The sequence below is a fragment of the Phaseolus vulgaris genome, chromosome 2 (assembly GCF_051622355.1).
Source record: "Phaseolus vulgaris cultivar YP4 chromosome 2, ASM5162235v1, whole genome shotgun sequence".
Taxonomy (NCBI): Eukaryota; Viridiplantae; Streptophyta; class Magnoliopsida; order Fabales; family Fabaceae; genus Phaseolus; species Phaseolus vulgaris.
The window spans coordinates 8420977-8439266 of NC_143499.1; the positions used below are offsets into that span (position 1 = coordinate 8420977).

General features: G+C 31.8%; 3 protein-coding genes across 4 annotated transcripts; 1 reads left to right on the forward strand and 2 right to left on the reverse strand.

The window, feature by feature from the left end:
- The first annotated feature begins 249 nt into the window (after positions 1-249).
- On the forward strand, positions 250-3130 carry LOC137810560 (uncharacterized). 2 transcript variants are annotated; one of them, XM_068611902.1, is made up of 6 exons: positions 250-654; positions 729-811; positions 1325-1411; positions 1781-1929; positions 2155-2286; positions 2710-3130. In XM_068611902.1, the coding sequence occupies exons 1-6, from the start codon at positions 516-518 to the stop codon at positions 2897-2899; spliced, it is 780 nt and encodes a 259-aa protein (XP_068468003.1). In that variant the 5' UTR covers positions 250-515; the 3' UTR covers positions 2900-3130. The 2 variants fall into 2 exon arrangements, with proteins under 2 accessions (XP_068468003.1, XP_068468004.1); XM_068611903.2 differs by having other exon boundaries at positions 255-654; positions 1784-1929.
- A 1310-nt stretch (positions 3131-4440) lies between these two features.
- Positions 4441-10326, reverse strand: LOC137810562 (uncharacterized). Its single transcript, XM_068611904.1, has 9 exons — positions 9970-10326; positions 8732-9089; positions 7404-7437; positions 6946-7179; positions 5988-6077; positions 5387-5452; positions 5214-5305; positions 5086-5133; positions 4441-4766 (listed from the first exon to the last, which is right to left on the reverse strand). Exons 2-9 carry the CDS (start codon positions 9058-9060, stop codon positions 4649-4651), a joined length of 1011 nt encoding a protein of 336 aa, XP_068468005.1. The 5' UTR covers positions 9061-9089; positions 9970-10326; the 3' UTR covers positions 4441-4648.
- Positions 10327-14897: 4571 nt separating this feature from the next.
- LOC137808991 (uncharacterized) lies at positions 14898-17954 on the reverse strand. The gene is made up of 2 exons (XM_090299419.1): positions 15477-17954; positions 14898-15365 (listed from the first exon to the last, which is right to left on the reverse strand). Exons 1-2 carry the CDS (start codon positions 17952-17954, stop codon positions 14898-14900), a joined length of 2946 nt encoding a protein of 981 aa, XP_090155545.1.
- Positions 17955-18290: the final 336 nt, after the last annotated feature.

An 18290-nucleotide genomic window follows, 5' to 3' on the forward strand; every position in this document is an offset into this window, starting at 1 on the left:
TTTCCACTAGTATTTATAATTAATATAATATATAATGAGATATTCTATTAGATATATATTTTAATCTGTAACAAAAAATATAAAAAATATCTCATTTACTATATTATGTTAATTTATAACCATTTTTATTTTGGGGTTAACTGTAAAAGCAGTATATATATATATATATAATTTAATGTATAATCAATAATAAAATAGAAAAATGTTTTATAAAAAATCTCATAGATATAGATAATTAAGCCTATAAGGTAAAAGAAGAACATAGTGTAAACGACACCTGCTTTGTCGTTTGATATCATATTTCAAAGGCTCATAAGAATGCCTGCTAGACAGTCGACACGCCAGATCTGCAAATCGGAAAATTCAGAGCGCCGTTGAAAACCGCCGTCTACGGCGGTCAAAACTTGCCTCTGCATCCTCTTTGTTGAGAAGCAGGAGTTTCACTGGGCTTATTTCTCTTTGTTGAAAACATCGAACCCAGCACCAAAACGAAACGTCAAAAACTCGAGTTCCCAATGGAAGAGTTGGAGCAGTGGAAGGAACAATTTTCTCACTTGTCGAATCTGGCCATGGATCGTCTTCGAGAGGTTCCACCGAATCAGCTTTACGTTGCTGCTGCCATCGCGATTTTCACAACGCTGCTTCTTTTCTCTGGTGAGTTCGCGTTATCGTCTAATTCTTACTCTTCTAATCGATCAATAGTGTTCATTGTTGGATTGTGTTTGTAGTACGTTTGTTGAAGCGCGCGAAGTCAAACACCGTTGTGTTGACGGGGCTCAGTGGGAGTGGAAAAACTGTTCTTTTCTATCAGGTATTTGCTCCAAATCACAATCATAGTTTAGTTTGTGGCTTGGTTTGGTTTGGTTTGGTTATTCTGAAAATTAGAAAAAAATTAGGTTTTGCTCTCGGTGAAGAGGATTGAGACCTAGGTTAGGTCATTGTTGACATTTTTTCAAATGCATAGCCCGGTACCTTCATCATTAGTTTTAAATTTTAGTAATGATACCAACATGGTGTGAGACGGTTGATAGATAACCTTTGTCATTTAAGTATGTGGTTAGGATCTTTCAAGTTTGTGTGCATGAAAAATATTTTTTGAGACAATTGGAAGAGGTCAGATCCTTAAATGTATCTCAGTACCTTGAGTTTTTTTGGTGTTCCTAAAATGATTTTTTTGTGTGCCTAAAATGAATTTTGTGTAACATTTGAGTGGTATTACAAGTTGGGATATAATCAGACTCCTTGGGAAGTGTTAGCTTTTCTTTGTATTAACATTTTTCATACTAACATAATGTTATTGACTCGCTTTTCATGCCTACTGCAGCTTAGGGATGGCTCTACTCATGAGGGTACTGTTACATCCATGGAGCCTAATGAAGACACTTTTATTCTTCACAATGAGGAAACAAGGGTAACATTTTAGCTTCCCACACTTGAATACTTGCTTGAATTACAAGATTAAGCTGTTTTTTTAAGATGCAACAAATTGGGCTTCTCATCTTCATAAAAAGAGGATATTTACCTTTAGTTGTTATATTGGAGATCTCACATCGACAATTAGGAAACAAGGATAACATTGTAGCTTCCCACACTAGAATACTTTCTTGAATTACAGGATTAAGCTGTTTTTTTAAGATGCTTGCTTGAAATTGAGTTAGATTTAAATTCACTTCTTAATTGTTAGAAGAAACTTGTTTGGGACGTAATTTTTGTTTGTTGATTGTGGAATCGGACAATAGAATAGAACAAATATTGTCTTATGTTTTTTTTTTTTTGACAGAAGGGCAAGATAAAACCTGTTCATATTGTTGATGTTCCTGGCCATTCTCGGCTTCGACCCAAACTGGATGAGTACTTGCCTCAAGCGGCTGGGATAGTTTTTGTGATTGATGCTTTGGACTTTTTACCAAACTGTCGAGCTGCTTCAGAGTAATTCCTTCCTCTGATTAGTTGCTAGATTATCATCTTTATATTATTATCTACAACTTTTTGTCAATATTAGCAAGCACTAATAAGCCATGATGGAACATATCAACAACATACTCAAGATATTTTAGCATTATGATATTAAATAACTGATATTTTTTTACTCTTCGTGAGGAAGATGTGAGTAAAGCAGATACCAGGATACTAACATTGTCTTTTTACTTTTAGGTATCTGTATGATCTATTGACGAAAGGAAGTGTTGTGAGGAAGAAGATTCCAGTGCTTATTCTCTGCAACAAAACAGACAAAGTCACTGCTCATACAAAAGAGTTTATCCGAAGACAGATGGAGAAGGAAATGTATGCCTTAAAAGTCCCAAATCTTATCTCTATTCACTTTATCTATCACCAACTACTGTATGATTTCGTTTGATTGTCCAGTTGATAATATTTGTGCGCTCTCTCTGTGTCGGATGGAACATATACACATTAATATGTTAATGCTGTTATCGTGATTGGTTCTCTCTGTGTTGGATGGAACATATACACATTCATATGTCAATGCTGTTATTGTTGATTGGTTCATATTGAAGAAGTATCTTCTATTTCCTTTTAATTACTCTAATCTTTTGAGTTTCATTCACATTCTTATATTTGTGCTCTCAATCAACTGATCAGTTTATTGAAATGTGCATTTTTATTTATTTTTAATATATGATAACCTGATTATTTTCATGATTTCACCGTCAATTCTATTGTTGACTCTTGATATATATTTTCCAGAGACAAATTGAGGGCATCAAGAAGTGCGATATCAGATGCTGACATTGCAAATGAGTTCACCCTGGGGGTACCGGATGAGCCATTTTCTTTTACCCAGTGCTCTAACAAAGTAACAGCTGCAGATGCTTCTGGTTTAACTGGGGAAATATCTCAGCTGGAAGAGTTTATCAGAGAACATGTAAAGCAATAAGCTAGATATTGCGTTTAAAGCTCACGGATTTTGGTTGAGTTAGTGAATGGGTAGTGTTGTTTATCTTGGTTGGTACTTATTCTAAGTGCTGTCTGGCTTAAAAGAGAAAAAGGATTTTGGGGTGTTTGGTTGGAGTTGGAACCAAACGAGGATTTATTTCATTGTAAGTTCTGGTAAATTGATAGGATTATAATTTTTCGTATAATGGTATCGGTACTTGTATTTACTTTATCTACTTTTTACTGTTCTCTGCCTCAACTTTATTTCATAACTTTGGAGCCCCATGTCCTCAAATTTATTTCATATTCTTCCGGCTATTATTCTCCTTTGGTCACTTTACTTTGGGTTACATAACCAAGAAAATTTACTAGGGTGTCGTACCGGCAGATGCATAAGGATTAAGCCATTAATTTCTGTTGATGAAAACACATGCATAAGGATGTGGTAGGCACCCAAAAACTGGTTAATTCTTCTATCCTAACCACAATAGTTGCTTTATATATATGTTTTGTTTTCTCGTCCAATAGCAACTTCTTGGAGGCATGTGGAAAATGCTTGTAGTTGGAATTTTAGTGTTTTTTACACATTTTGTTTTCTCATCGAGTAATAACATTCATCCTCTTTAGAGGACTTCTCTCCCCGGCTGTGGCAAGTAGCACTGCTGCATACAATCTTCAGGATCTTGCATATAAAAACGTTGCATGTTAACTAACATATTTGGTATGAAATCAGTAATTTGTCTTTTGATAACAAAAAATCAATTACTAATACTTTCACATTCATGTTTTGTTATATTATGCATAATATGCAAGCAGTATTGATCATTGATTCTTTTATTGATATTATTTACTTTATCAACTAATTTTAGGGTTAAAGGGAAGTTCATTAAGAATATTTTTTGTGACATTATTTATCACTACTTTAAAGCGAGTAAATGAAAAGTAACTAATTTTAATTGTTGATGAGAAAATCAATTATTGATATTTTAATCGATTCATGATTTGTTATAGAATGCTCATATTTATTCATTTCTCATATTTTAAAACAGCATGCAGATGGAATAAATTACATTCGTAGTTAGCAGATTTATTATATTAAAATACAGTGTTGATTAGAGTTGCTTATTATTACAATTTGAAGGGTTTATTTTACCCACAGATCTACTTTAAGACGTGGACTTCGTACAAATCACTTTCAAACGTAACAAAACTAAGGAAATAAGTTATCACTGTTCGTCCAAAAAATTAGGGTGATAATCAAAAGTGAAAGTATAACTGGTGTTCAAGGAAGACGTCATTAGAAAAATACTTGGAATTTTACATTGTCATATAATCACAAATTATAATATGAATTTATTAATTTTAATAGTAACTACTTTAAAAAGCCATCTTCATTACAATTTCTTATAAATGAACAAAATAATTTTGTTTATATTACGATCACCTGAAAATTTAACTCGTGTAATTTCTTTGAAGAATCATATTGACATAGCTAGGCAGATGCTATTAACATACTTACTGAATACTAAAAAAGAACAGCACTTTTTGTAACATTTTACTGGGGTTGATTTGATCAATATAGAAGAATATTGTAGAAGGTTTATCTCGGATAGAAGATACCATAAACATGGTTAGAGTAGAGCAGAGAAGTTTCATGTATTCAATCTGAAGTTACAAACACATGCCACACAAATCTGCTTTAGCCATGTAGAAGGCAGCTCTAGTCCGATGACTGCCCATGAATGTATCATCACCGTACAAACTGACAGGACCCAGGAAACAATTTTGACAACCACAAGTGTTTCAACTTCACTATCAAAGCAAAGACTGCATAGCATGGAATGTGCACTACACCCACACCTAAGTACCTAAAAGTACCACAAGAGAGCGAGATAAATATCATCATCTGAATGCCTAAATTAATCTCATTACCTAGTGCTGCATTTGGTAACATGTAAGATAAACATGCAATGTTACATGATAATATTGCTTGTAAGATTGTCATATTTGAAGACTTAAACCAAAATTTCATAACCAAATTTCTAGTTTCGTTGTCAGCATCCCCTCATAAGTAATGTTGTTTCACATATGAAGGGGTAATCTTATGTCAATTAGTGTTAAAGTTAAATTTAAATTTCACAGATTCTATTTGAGTTGTGATGATGCACTGAATTTAAGAACACATACCATAAGGCTGCATATGGGGATGACAAGTCAAGGAAAGGATAAGGCCACCTGGAAAAACGGATAGAAAATTATAAACAGAATTGTGTCAAGTGAAAAGCAACATCAGAAAATGGGATACTGGCTTTTACCATAGTGAAACACAAGCATGGATGATCCACTGAAAAAGCACAAACATAGACGTCCACAAAACAAAATATGCAAATCGGAACACCGGAAATCTCTGCATGTGTTAAGAAAGAAGTTAGTAGGTACGTAATGAGAAATGACATGAGCAAACAAATAAAACACAATAAAAAATCACCATGCAATTCAATAATGCTTCACCGAGGAGGAATACAGCGTTTAGGGAGTGTAGACAAACATCCATCTGCAAATTGAGAAGTGCAAGCATTAGGATTCTTTTATGAAAATATCTTCTGAGTAGCAGAGGACCAGCCTATTCTATCAGAACCAAAATCCCATTCAACTTTCTTTGGCTTCGTTAAGGTATTTCAAAACAACCACACCTATTAGTTACATATTTCGTGAGGTAATCAATGTTTACCACATGCAGAAAAGCACAAATCCTTTGATGCTAATTACATGTAGCATGTGCCAGTTGAATATCCTATAAATAAAAGACAAAACAACTACAAGCAAAATTTTAATGATTTTTTTAACAAAACTGTTCCCTCACATTTAAGGAAAATATGATACAGCTGGGATAGATATGATGAGTTGCAAACTTGCGACAGGACAACAGACTCATTAGTAATATCAATAATTTCCAGAAGTGTTATAACAAAAATGAAACTATAAAGGAAAGGCCAAACATTCTCCAAAAGTTTTATTAGTATATTAAGTATAACTTTCTTTACCAAAAGATAAAATGGCAGACCAGGGACAGGATCAATAATACTCACAAATTCCAGACGGAAATCCTTGCCTGTCATAAATGGATAAAGGACTAGCCAGAATACAATGTCGGTGAGCACCACAGCACCTCCACTAGTCTATATATTAAAAAGAAAATGAAAACAAATCAGTAGATTGCCTAGTTCAACCAATCAATAACACAATGATAATCAAATGCAAGTGTTTAATTTTTTTTACAGCATGCAATAGTGTTGAATTAAGTAGCATAAAAGGAGCGAGGCGAGAGGAACAAGAAGACATTATAAAAAACACACAACTTTGACAGAGAGATTGCATCAGAGGCTTTTACAAACTTATGATCGTTGAGTGTACCTTCATCTGCAAATTTATATTTTAATACATTTTTTTAACACTTTTCTCTAAAAATTAAATAGGTAACTGGGACTTTCAAACTATAACTTAAATGATTAATTAGCTATCTGGGTAAGGATAGCTTACTACTACAATGGACATTTAGCAGAATTCCTTTTCAGCCATGACGGATCAAATATTATTACACTAGGAACTTTCTTATCCAATCGTGTTCTTGACAGAAAACATTTAGAAAGAAAAGAGGGAAAGAGCAACTAAGAGACAAGAAAAACAATTCTCTATAGATGCTCAATCTGTTAAACAAATTTAGTAAAACAACACAGAGGGTGTGTATAAACAATTCTGTCCCATAATAAGTTTTAGTTGGTGAAACACCCTAAAAATGTTTGGTAGAGACAATACATGCATATAAAGGATGTTGACTACCTAAAATGCCAATAAAACAAGTTTCTCAAAAAACTCTCCAGGCTATATAATCAAATATTTTACAGTGTCATGATTAATTTTGAAAAAATTCTATTTGGCTCTTTGTAAAAGCCAGTTTAAAAATGTTATTTGGCAATCCATGCTTTCTCCATCTCAAACAGATAAACTTTTCTAAGATAACCCTGATTACTTTTCAAATTCACATACCTGAAAAATTATTTGAAAAATATAACCCCATACACTAGCAATATTTCGAGTGTGAGGCTCCTGATAGGTATTGGAATTCTTATACAGGTTAGGCAATTCTGGAGTACCATCAAGTGTAGGAGCCACATAAGTGCCTTGTTCTTGTTCAGTATCCAAATCTGCCCGATTGACTGTGTTGCCATCAATTGTTTTGTGTTTATAGAAACATCCATATATGGAGATACAAGACCCAAACTGAAAGTGAAATTAAGAGCAGAAGTCACTTGGAGAAGGAATAAAATCAAAATAAGAGAAAGAAAAGTTGACTGACAGGTTCAAATTTTTTTCCTAAGGAGCATATAAACCTGTAACTCAGAATGTATTATAACCCAACTGGAACAAGTTCCACCCTAAACTCAAAAAAGTTGCAATTTCATTATAATATCAGAAGATGAGTTAGAGATGATAAGTGTTATTACCCCAAAGTAAATAGTGACCAAAGTAAATGTCCACCTGTTCAACACCAAAGAAGTAATCAGCATATTTCTAGCCAACTAATCAAGAAAAAAGATTAAGACAATGATGTTTTATCATAAAAGTCAATCAGGTAATCATTTTCTTCAAACATACACTCTTTCATCACACGGGTCTGGAATACTCCAATACATGCAATATATATGTGCTTTCAGATCAACGCTCTTCAATGTTGACTTATTAGATTAACTCAAATCTTCTGTCCCCAATGCTATCCCCAAATAAAATACTTCCAATTATGCACAAAAAGAGGTATACATTTAAGAGAAGTGTTCATTTCTCACTTAGTTGGCAGCATTTTAAAGAGGATATATGATTGAGGTGCAGAGAAGGAACAGAAGAATTGAATCCAGACCAGTTTTGTTGATAGAAAACTGAAATTTGAGATTTAAGCACACTAATTAAACAGAAAATTAGAGCAGAAGTTGTCCCAGGGTTGTAACAAATTCTAAATAGAATAACTCTATCCAAAGCTATGAAGCGAGGATACAAACATAGACATGACAGTACTTATAATTTCCAAAAATAGGTCGATGTGTGTATATATACATTGAACATTATGAATTATTTAAATTGACAATCAAGATTATTTTCAAAATGATCTATAAAAAGTTAGTTAAATATAACTATAAAATACATTATTTCCTAACACAAAAACAGAACTAATTAATCCATCTAAAATCTAAAAAGTGAAAAAAGGATTTAATTCATTTAAGACACTTCACTCCCTTATTGATTACCATTATTGAAAAAGATATCCTCTAAGTTAAATTCATCTAAAGACAAATTTAAATAGTGAAGGAGAAACACCAAATGTAAATGTGAAATAGACGGTTTATGTTTTCAGAGAAATAGAACCCTACACAATAGGTTTCTTACTTTCCAACTTGTTAAATAAATCAATGTATATGCCTTCATTAACATTGTATTGGAACCATGTTGGACTATATCTAAAGAGTGTCGAAAAAAATGTTTTTCCAAATTTGACACTTTAGCAACTCGTAGAGGTGTCCTTTGTCGGATAGGGAGACACGACATTGAAGAGCTGAGCTTCATAGGTTCAAAGAACTTCCAACTAGAAAATGTTCTTTAAAAGCCCCACCAGTTGCTCCAAAGTAACTAATAAATAAATGAATATACAAGTCACTAGCTTGCTATTGAGGTAGCAATAAAAGATAACTTCAAACAAGTTTGTTCATAACTTATTTAGCCCATATCATCGCTATAGTTGCATCAAGACTAGAATAGATAGGATATGTGAATGTAAGCTTACTGAGTGTAGAAGTAAAATATACCACCTCCATCAGCAACCACATTGGTAGTGAGCAAAGACAAAAGCACAACAAAAGAAAATATCCTGTAAGCAAGCAGCCATGCAGGATGAATTCCTTTAAGGCATGTATTCCATGCCTCATCCTCGTAAAGAGTCCCAGCTGTTTCTCTCTGCCTTTCTCTTCTCTCATTCCTTGGTTTACTGAATTCTTCATACTTCCATATCAAAAATGATGCTAGGCCCATAGTCATTACAATAAATAGTGCACATAGGAAGAACCTCCAATTCAACCAATAACTTGGGAGAGTAGTATCTGGCGGCAGTGCCATAGTGGATTGCCCACTATGGCTGCAGGGATCTGTTAATAATATTAAGAAACTGGTGAGTTACTTATAATTTCTTTGCTTAATAAGTTCCTTCAATTTCTTAATCTTTTATGCACTCAGTTAAGAGTGGATACGACAGTGATGATGATAAAATGATTAAACATCCGTTATAAGTTAAAAACAACTTTTTGACAAAATATACGAGAAAACTTAATTCATTAACTAATTTTAACTTCTTAAATAATCTTCATTTTTTTCTTCTTTTTAATATCTTCTCTTACAAGAGGTAAATTTATCCTGACAAGGCCTATGTTATTAACAACAACAGAGACAATACAACCACTCCCTCTCAGCAGAAAAACATCACAAGAGTTAATTGGGTACTGGGTGCATTAGAATGATAGAGAAGAGAGTAGAGACAGCTCCTAGTCCACTCCACACAAATTTTTGAAAAATAATGGGAATTTAGTCAGAAACACGTGAAGTTCTCATCTTATAAAGTTCCTCACAACAGGGTAAAACAAAAATGAAAACTTTAATATTATGAAGAAACAACACTAGCATCATCAAAGTACAACAGTAGCAGAATTTCATGCATTCAGAAAATTCAAAAAAAGAAAGAAAAAGAAGACAGAGTTAAACGAAAGAGTGACAGAGCAAAATTCGCCATTATTAACCTTAACGAGAAGTGTTAAAGTCAAGTGCAGGAAACAGAGATTAAGAAAATTGAGAACCCCTCCCATATCCCAAGCCAATAAACAGAGATTAACCTTACTATAAATTTTTCACGAAAAATCCAAAAAGTTTGATACTTTATCAAACTGAAGAGACGAAAAACTGATAACTGATTTCCAATTGAAAGAAACAGAACAATGGATAAATAAATAAGAAAAGAAGAGTAGAAGCACTCACAGAGAATTGAGAAGTAAAATTAGACGGCAGAGGCGTGATTTCTGAAAGAAGAAGAAGATGCTTTGCTTCTTCCTTTTATATGGGTACGTACCAGAAAATGAAGATAAATTAAGATTGATTTAATGAACCAACAAATTGATGTTATCAGAAAATTAACAGTGAGAAAGGAATTCAATGAATTGATTTTGATTAGCGAGTGGCTGATCCCAGTTTGTAGGTTTGGGATCAACCAAAATTCACTGGAAAACCTTTTCCTCTGCTCTTTACAATGCAATTTATTCACATATCTGTTTTAAGGATATGAGATAACATATATTTAAGGTTAGTTGCTTTTTCTTGACTTTTTTGTGTTTCCTCATTTTTCTGTTGAAAAAAAATCTTACATTTTAAGATGGTTACGATTCTTTTTGGATAAAAAATATTAATTAATGTTTTGTAACGTAAATAAACAGAATGAGATACATTTTATGTTTTGAATTAATAGCAAATATTAAATACGTGTTTTAAAATTGAAAATAATATTATTTTGAAAATACAACACTATTTTAAATTCAAATTAAAAATTATACTTATAGTGAGATAAATAAATAAAAACATTTTAAGCTAAAATATAATTTATGAATATAAAAAATTGACTTACAAACCGTCTTATAAAGAGGAGGCTGAAGCGTGTGGTCGTTGGACTTCTTGAATTAAATAATAACTAAACAATCTGCTTTCGATATATTTATTTCGTAATAAATTAATTCAAAAATTTAAAATACTTTTGTATTGAAAGAGTTTTGTTATTATTTAGAAAGATAGAATATCATATTCTATTAGCACTCTTGATTTGTCAGTCACATCATTTCTTTATTTTATTTTAATAATATTTTTAAATCATAACACACAATCCACCATAGAAAATAAAAATAAAAAGTAGTGTAAAAACCGAAAATATTTAACTAAACTAAGTATATATGCGTTCTCATACTTATTACATTTTTTAAAAATTTTAAAAACTATTTTCTGTTATCATTGTTATATAGATGTTATATTTTTAAGTTTATAATAATTATAATGTTTTAAATTAATATATGATATAAATTTATAAATATTATTATATAAAACGAAAATATTAGAGTTCCATAATTTTATAATCTTATAACAATAATTATTTTTTCAATAAATTATTTCTAATTTATAAAAAGTAAAATTGTGTTAATGGATTTATTTATTAAATTATAAGTATATTTATTTTTAATAAATTCTTTGTTTTTTTAATTTAAAATTCTCTAAACTTTTAAAATTAATTTTTTAATTTAAAATAAATAATAAATTATTATTAAATTTGTTATATTTTAATATTATAAAGGATAAAATTGGAAACAAAATTTTTAAAAAAAAGAATCCATTATATATTAATGTAATTTTTGTATCGTGTACTTTTTTAATGGAAAGAATCATTTAAAATTAAAAAATAGTTATTTAAATGATAAAATTGTAAACAACTTTCATTATAAGAAAAAATATTTTAACCGGGTTTATTTTACATTACTCGAGAGTAAAACTTCCATTAAGTCATTTATCCAATGTTGCAGTTTTCTCCACTAAACCATCTCTGAAAAATGTGTTTCTCGGTGTTTTTTTAAACTTATGGAAAAGTCTTTCAAAACTCCTGTTAAATACCATGGGTTTTAGAACCTCTATAAAATACCATATGTTTCAAAACTTCCGTAAAATACCATGGGTTTCAAAACCTTCATAAAATACCATAGGTTTTATAACCTCTGTAAAATATCATGGGTTTCAAAACCTCCGGGAAATACCACAGGTTTCAAAACCTTCGTAAAATATCACATGTTTTAGAACCTCTATAAAATATCATAGGTTTAAAAACCTCCATAAAATATCATAAGTTTCAAAACATTCGTAAAATGTTGAAGAACATCAGTAGAATACTATAGGTTCCAAAACCTCCGTAAAAAATACCATAGGTTTCAAAACTACAAAAATTTATTTATTTTATTCATTTATCAATTAGGCATTCATGTGTTTTTTAAACCACAATTATTTACATCTATTGTATTTATTTATCTATGTTTATTGAAGTAATTTTTCAATAAATAAAACAAATAAATGGTTATAACATTCATCAATTAACAAGATATATCAAAATATATATAAAAGTATTACAAAATATATAAAGTAAACAAATTGAAATTCGAATTAAACACAAAATATGAGTTAAAAAATTACAATGAAGCAATATAAAACGACTAGGTACTACAAATGAAAACATAACATATTGCTACAAAGCACAAAATAAGTCAATCAATTATTTCCGTATTATACTAAATTCTTCAACAATCACATATGCTCATCTTGATTTCTAGAATTTGTTAGCACACTTCCTTTATCAGAAACCTACAATATAAACATGTATCACAATTAGAAATATAAAATTAAAAAATAAAACAAGTTATTTAATTTTTTTTATAATACTCTAAATTATTATAATATTATAAATACAATCATTATGTTGATTATAGTAAAAACAAATATTTCCTTGATTCAGTATGTTTTTTAAGGGTTAGATTCTAGTATCTTGTGAAATGATTAGTAGAAATCATCTAAAAGGCATTGAGTGTGATAAGATACTTTAAAAGATTGAGATGAAGTTAAAAACTCTTATTATTGGATACAAATGATTCCGATGTAATTTGATATGATTCAGATGTAATTTGATGTGGTGCTTTCTGTAATGAAAAATGTATGACTAATATATGTATATATGTATGAAATATCATGTTATGTGGTTATTTAAATGATTAATTCACCCTTATGGGTGTTGTAGATTGTTATGTTTATATTTGGTTCTTATATTGATTAATGTATTAAGAGATTGAATTTTTTATACTATTATATCAATCATATCTAAAAAAAATATTATTATGTTAATGATTAATGATAAATTTATCTTTTTTAAATCAAAATTAACTAATATAGTTTTTAAAGTCTTATGAAATCATTTATATTAAGAATTATTTTAAATAACTTAATAAATAGTTTTAATAAATAATTATAAATTTAGTGACGTAATATCTATAATAATATAAAGGGTTTCTTTTTTGAGTGTAAATATTTTATATTCTTATTTTATCTTTAATTATATTTTAAAACTGAAAAAAAAAATCAATAATAACATATAAAATATATATACATTTAATATTTCTATTTTAGTCTTAATTATATTTAAAATTCAAGAATATAAATAAAAGTAAATTATCCAAATAATAAAAGTGACTGTCACCTATTATTTTTTATATAAACATCATTATTAATATTTTTTCTAAACATATAACATATTAACGACAAATAGGTCCATATACTAAATAATACAACAAAATATGGTTAACTTTATAAAATTTGAATTTAGTATTTTTTTTCAAAATTAGTTATCGATGAATATAAGTTTATATTGATTTTTTTTATAAGTTTATAATTATTAAATTCATAATTTAGTTTACTTTTAGATGTTGAAATATTAAAAAAAATTATAAGTTTATTAAAAGTTTGTAAATTATGTATCTGGAATAAAAGTATCTAAGACAAAACTTGCTTTCTTTTTAAATGTTATAGCTTCATTCATTAGATTCTCTTTTTTGTCACCAGCGATTGTGTTGGAAGATAATGTATAGATTTTATCAAAGTGATTTTGGTTTAAAAACAAAAATTTCTTTTGTTGAGATACTATTGGTACAATCAGTACAATTTTGTTTAATAAGTAATTATACAAATTTATTATTAACTTAACATAAATAATAATAATTTTTTAACGTAGTATATATAAAAAATAAAGAGAAAAATATAATGAATAAGAAAAAAAAATTGATATCTAACCTTGAAATTGACAATCGAAAGAAAATGAGTGCATAATATACCTCTACTAAATAATATAATAAAAAATATTAGATTAATAAAACTTGTTAAAGTTTATAATTTTATACAAATTTAGTAATGGATGAATATAAGTTTACAAAGAATAAGTTACCAAATTTATAAGGAAGAAGTTCTGAAGTTTATAATGATTAAATTTATACATTTATGTTTTAGATGATGAAATATTAAGTATAATTATTACACATGTGACAAGTTTTAAGTTTCCTTTAGTACTGGAAAATCCTTTGTCTAAACAAACACATCATGAATTCACTTTTATCGCCCTTACCAACCACTCGCGTAACATTATAAGACAATTTTTTCCTGCACAACTTTTTTGAACATGCTTATAATGTATTTTTAAATTTCCAAAAATATATTTTATTTTTGAAATAAAGAAGTAAAAAAATATTTCAGAAAAATAAATGTGAAATTTATTATTGTATTCTGGAAATAAAATTAAAAAATCAAAATTCTATTATGAAAAGGCAATTCTAGAATGCAAAAGAATATGTTAAATAATTTTTTTTCAGAAAATAAAATTTGAAAATGTATTTGAAAAAAGGATTTCACAATCTACAAGTGTTTCAGAAATTCAAATCATTAAAAGTATTTCAAAAAGAGAGATCTGTAATATATTTTTATCCATACCCTTTTATTTAAGAGCATTTTTGTCATTCTGTATAAAAATGGGGTGTAAGTTCAAATTTAATTGGAAGCATTCATTAATTGCATATTCTAACCTCGTGCTACCCCTAGGTACAAGAAAGGATCCATATGGAAGATTGAACAAAAGCCCGTTTTGATTTTCAATTCCAACAAAGAGTACTTCATTTATCATAATCATATATGCCTTATTTTGAAATGGTTTATGTACTGGGCCGAGAGATTGGACCGAAAGCAAGGTGTACTAAGACGACCGAAAGCAAGGTGTACTAAGCCGACCTAGAGCTCAACCCGAAAGTAAACTAAATAACGAAAGAAATAAAATAGAATGGAAATTATTATTAAGCAAAAGCCTGCTCGCATTGTTCATTCCACGTGAACGTTTCGGCCTTCCTCAACAACTTCACTATCGGTTTGGACTTCTCGGCAAGTATTGGCAAAAACCTTGCCAATGCATTTAACCTTCCTATTAACCTCTGAACTTCTTTCAAATTTATCGGATTCCTCATATTCATTATTGCTTCACATTTATCTGGATTTGCCTCAATTCCTCTGTTAGTCAACATGAAGCCGAGAAACTTCCCACCTTTGACTCCAAAAACGCATTTTTCCGGATTCAATCGCAAGTTATACTTCCTTATCTGTGCAAATATTTCTTCAAGATCTTTCACATGGTTATCTACCGCATGAGACTTGACAATCATATCATCCACATACACTTCCATATTCTTTCCAATTTGTTTTTTAAACACCATATCCATCAATCTTTGATATGTTGCTCCGGCATTTTTTAAACCGAAAGGCATGACCTGATAGCAATAGTTTGCCATATCGGTAATGAATGCAGTCTTCGGGATGTCAGGTTTATACATTTGTATTTGATTGTAACCGGAATAAGCATCCAAGAAACTCATCATGGCCTGACCAGATGCCCCATCAACCAACCTGTCAATACTCGGCAAAGGATATGAATCTTTCGGACATGCCTTGTTCAAATCTGTATAATCAGTACACATTCGCCACTTTCCGTTTGCCTTCTTGACGAGAACTACATTTGCTAACCAAGTCGTATATTGGATTTCTTTAATGAAACCCGCCTGTAACAATTTTTCAGTTTCTTCAAGAGCAGCTTTTCGTCTTTCCTCTCCCAACTTCCTTCGTTTTTGAGCTATCGGTCTTGCTTCTCGGCAAACAGATAATTTGTGAGAAATGATGTTATGATCAATTCCCGGTATGTCTGATGCCTTCCAGGCAAACAAATCTTTGTTCATTCTTATTACTGCCACTAAGTCATCAATCATTTCTTCGGGCATACTACCCCCAACATATGTACATTGCGTTTCATCTTCGCCTAATTGAACCGATGTAATTTCTTCTCTTGGCTCTATCCTTTCGTCATCGTTCATTCTGGGATCCAAGTCCACCATTGCAACCATGTTTCTTGCTTCCATACTTCCGATCGCCACTCTCGGCTCTTGGACCATCTTCAATCCGGTCGCATAACACTCTTTCGCTGCTTTTTGATCGACATATATGGTTGCTATGTCTCCCCGTTCAGTTGGAAATTTCATTGCCAAATGTGGCGTCGACACTATAGCTCCCAACTTATTCAACGAAGATCTTCCTAACAAGGCATTATAGGAAGTACGAGTATTTACCACCAGGTATCTGATTGTAATTGTTTTCGTTGCATTTCCTCTACCAAAAGTTGTCGGCAAATCAATATATCCTTTGGTGTCAACCTTTTCACCTGAAAACCCAATTATTTGCTCCTTCAAAAGAACCATGTCTTGTTCTTTCAAATGTAATTTTTTGAAGGTTTCCCAGAACAGAATATCGACTGAGCTCCCTTGATCTACTAGAGTTTTCATTACCGCGTACCTGGCAATTTCAATTGTTATCACCATTGGGTCTCGTTGATCAGGATCAATATCTTGGAAATCTTCATCAGTAAATAACATAGGTGGCAAGCTTCTTCTTTTGAAAACATAATTCACGGTCATGGCACCTCTCAAATATTTCTTTCCTATCGTATTATATGTTTCCTTTTCCGGAAAACCTCCAGAGATGGTATTAATGAACCCCCTGACTGGCCTTCCCAAACTGCGTTGTCGGCTCCTTCTCTCTTGAGAATGGAGATGGCTTCCTCCACTTCTTAGATCTCTTTTTTCGTCTCTTCCTCCTCTTCTCTCCTTTCGATCGTTTTGTATATCAGTCGTTCTTCCAAATTTTTCTCCTCTACCCCTAACATCTTGTTCTGGACTTTGACTAGCCTTCATTTTGCCGACTCTAACAAAGCATTTTAATTGCCCTATCTGAATCAACTCTTCAATTCGGTCTTTCAGCGCTATGCATTCTTCAGTGTGATGGCCATGATTTTTATGGTACTGGCAACGTTTGCTATGGTCAGCTCGATCTGGGGTTCGTGCTTTCCTTGGTGGCGGTATTACTTCAGTTGCCATCGCCTCTTGAAGTATTCGGGTCCGAGTTGTGCTCAATGGTGTGTATTGTTGAAACTTTCGGCCACGGGGTTCCTCTCTGAAACGTCTGCTTTGATATCCTGCCTCTCTTTCATTTGTTTTCTTCTCGTTCTTCACGTCCATCCTTGCCTGATTCCTAAAGTCCCTTAACTCCTCCATCTGCATGAACTTTGCTGCGCGCCGTCTTAATTCATTAAGGCTTACGGCTGGTTTTTTGCATAAGCTATCGGCAAATGGTCCCGGTCTCAAGGCAGTTATCATATGATGCATAGAAACTTCCGGACTGAGGTTTCTAATACTTAAAGCCATCCTTCCAAAGCGTTCCATAAAAGCTCGCAGTGACTCATTCTGTTCTTGTCTTATGTTTACGAGAGCTATAGATGTTAAGTGATGTGGTCTACTTGTAGCGAATTGAGCTCCAAACTTTTCTATCAAAGTGTCAAAACAATCAACAGATAAGGGTGGTAGCCGGGTAAACCAGCTCAGAGCCGCTCCTTTCAAGGTAGTTGGGAAAACCCTACATAGAATGGCGTCATTCCACGTGTACAGACTTATTTGAGTTGTGTATATTGCAACATGTTCATCTGGATCTGGGCTCCCATCATACTTCTCTATTGTTAGACTCTTCCAATTGTCAGGTAATGGGGTCTCTATTATAGTCTCAGAAAACGGGTGTCTTCTGACTGGCGTTTCCACAGCGACACCGGACGTCTCAGGTATCCTCCTTTGTGTAACCCCGAAACTCTCTTCCTTGTTCTCTCTTTCATTAACAAAGTTTCTCGGGGAAGTATTTAACGCTGTTTCTCCATTCAATCTTTGTCTCATGTAAGCATTCTCAGCTCTCAACATGCTCAACTCCTCTTCATTACTCTTCTTCAGTGTCTCAAGTTCCTCCTGCAATTGCATTAACATGGCCATAGTCGTGGCGTTCTGACAATCTTCTTGTTCTCTAGAATGTTCTCCTCTTTCGCTCATTTTGTTTCTCGGCCCCACGGTGGGCGCCAAAATGTTCTTACAAGGACCTAGAAACAAACTATTTTCGTCTTCCACCCGTTGACCTTTCGGCCTTCGCTTCCGGACTCCCTTCTCGGTGTGATCTTTCGGCTTACTTGTTCTTGGTTTGTATTTGGTTCGAAAATCTTTCACGTTTTATTGAATTGCTTGACTGACACTTCCCGGTCAACTTTAATTTACTCCATTAGATCTTTCGGTTTTTGGTCTCGGCTTCCTCTCACAGATGGGTGTGCGTACCTG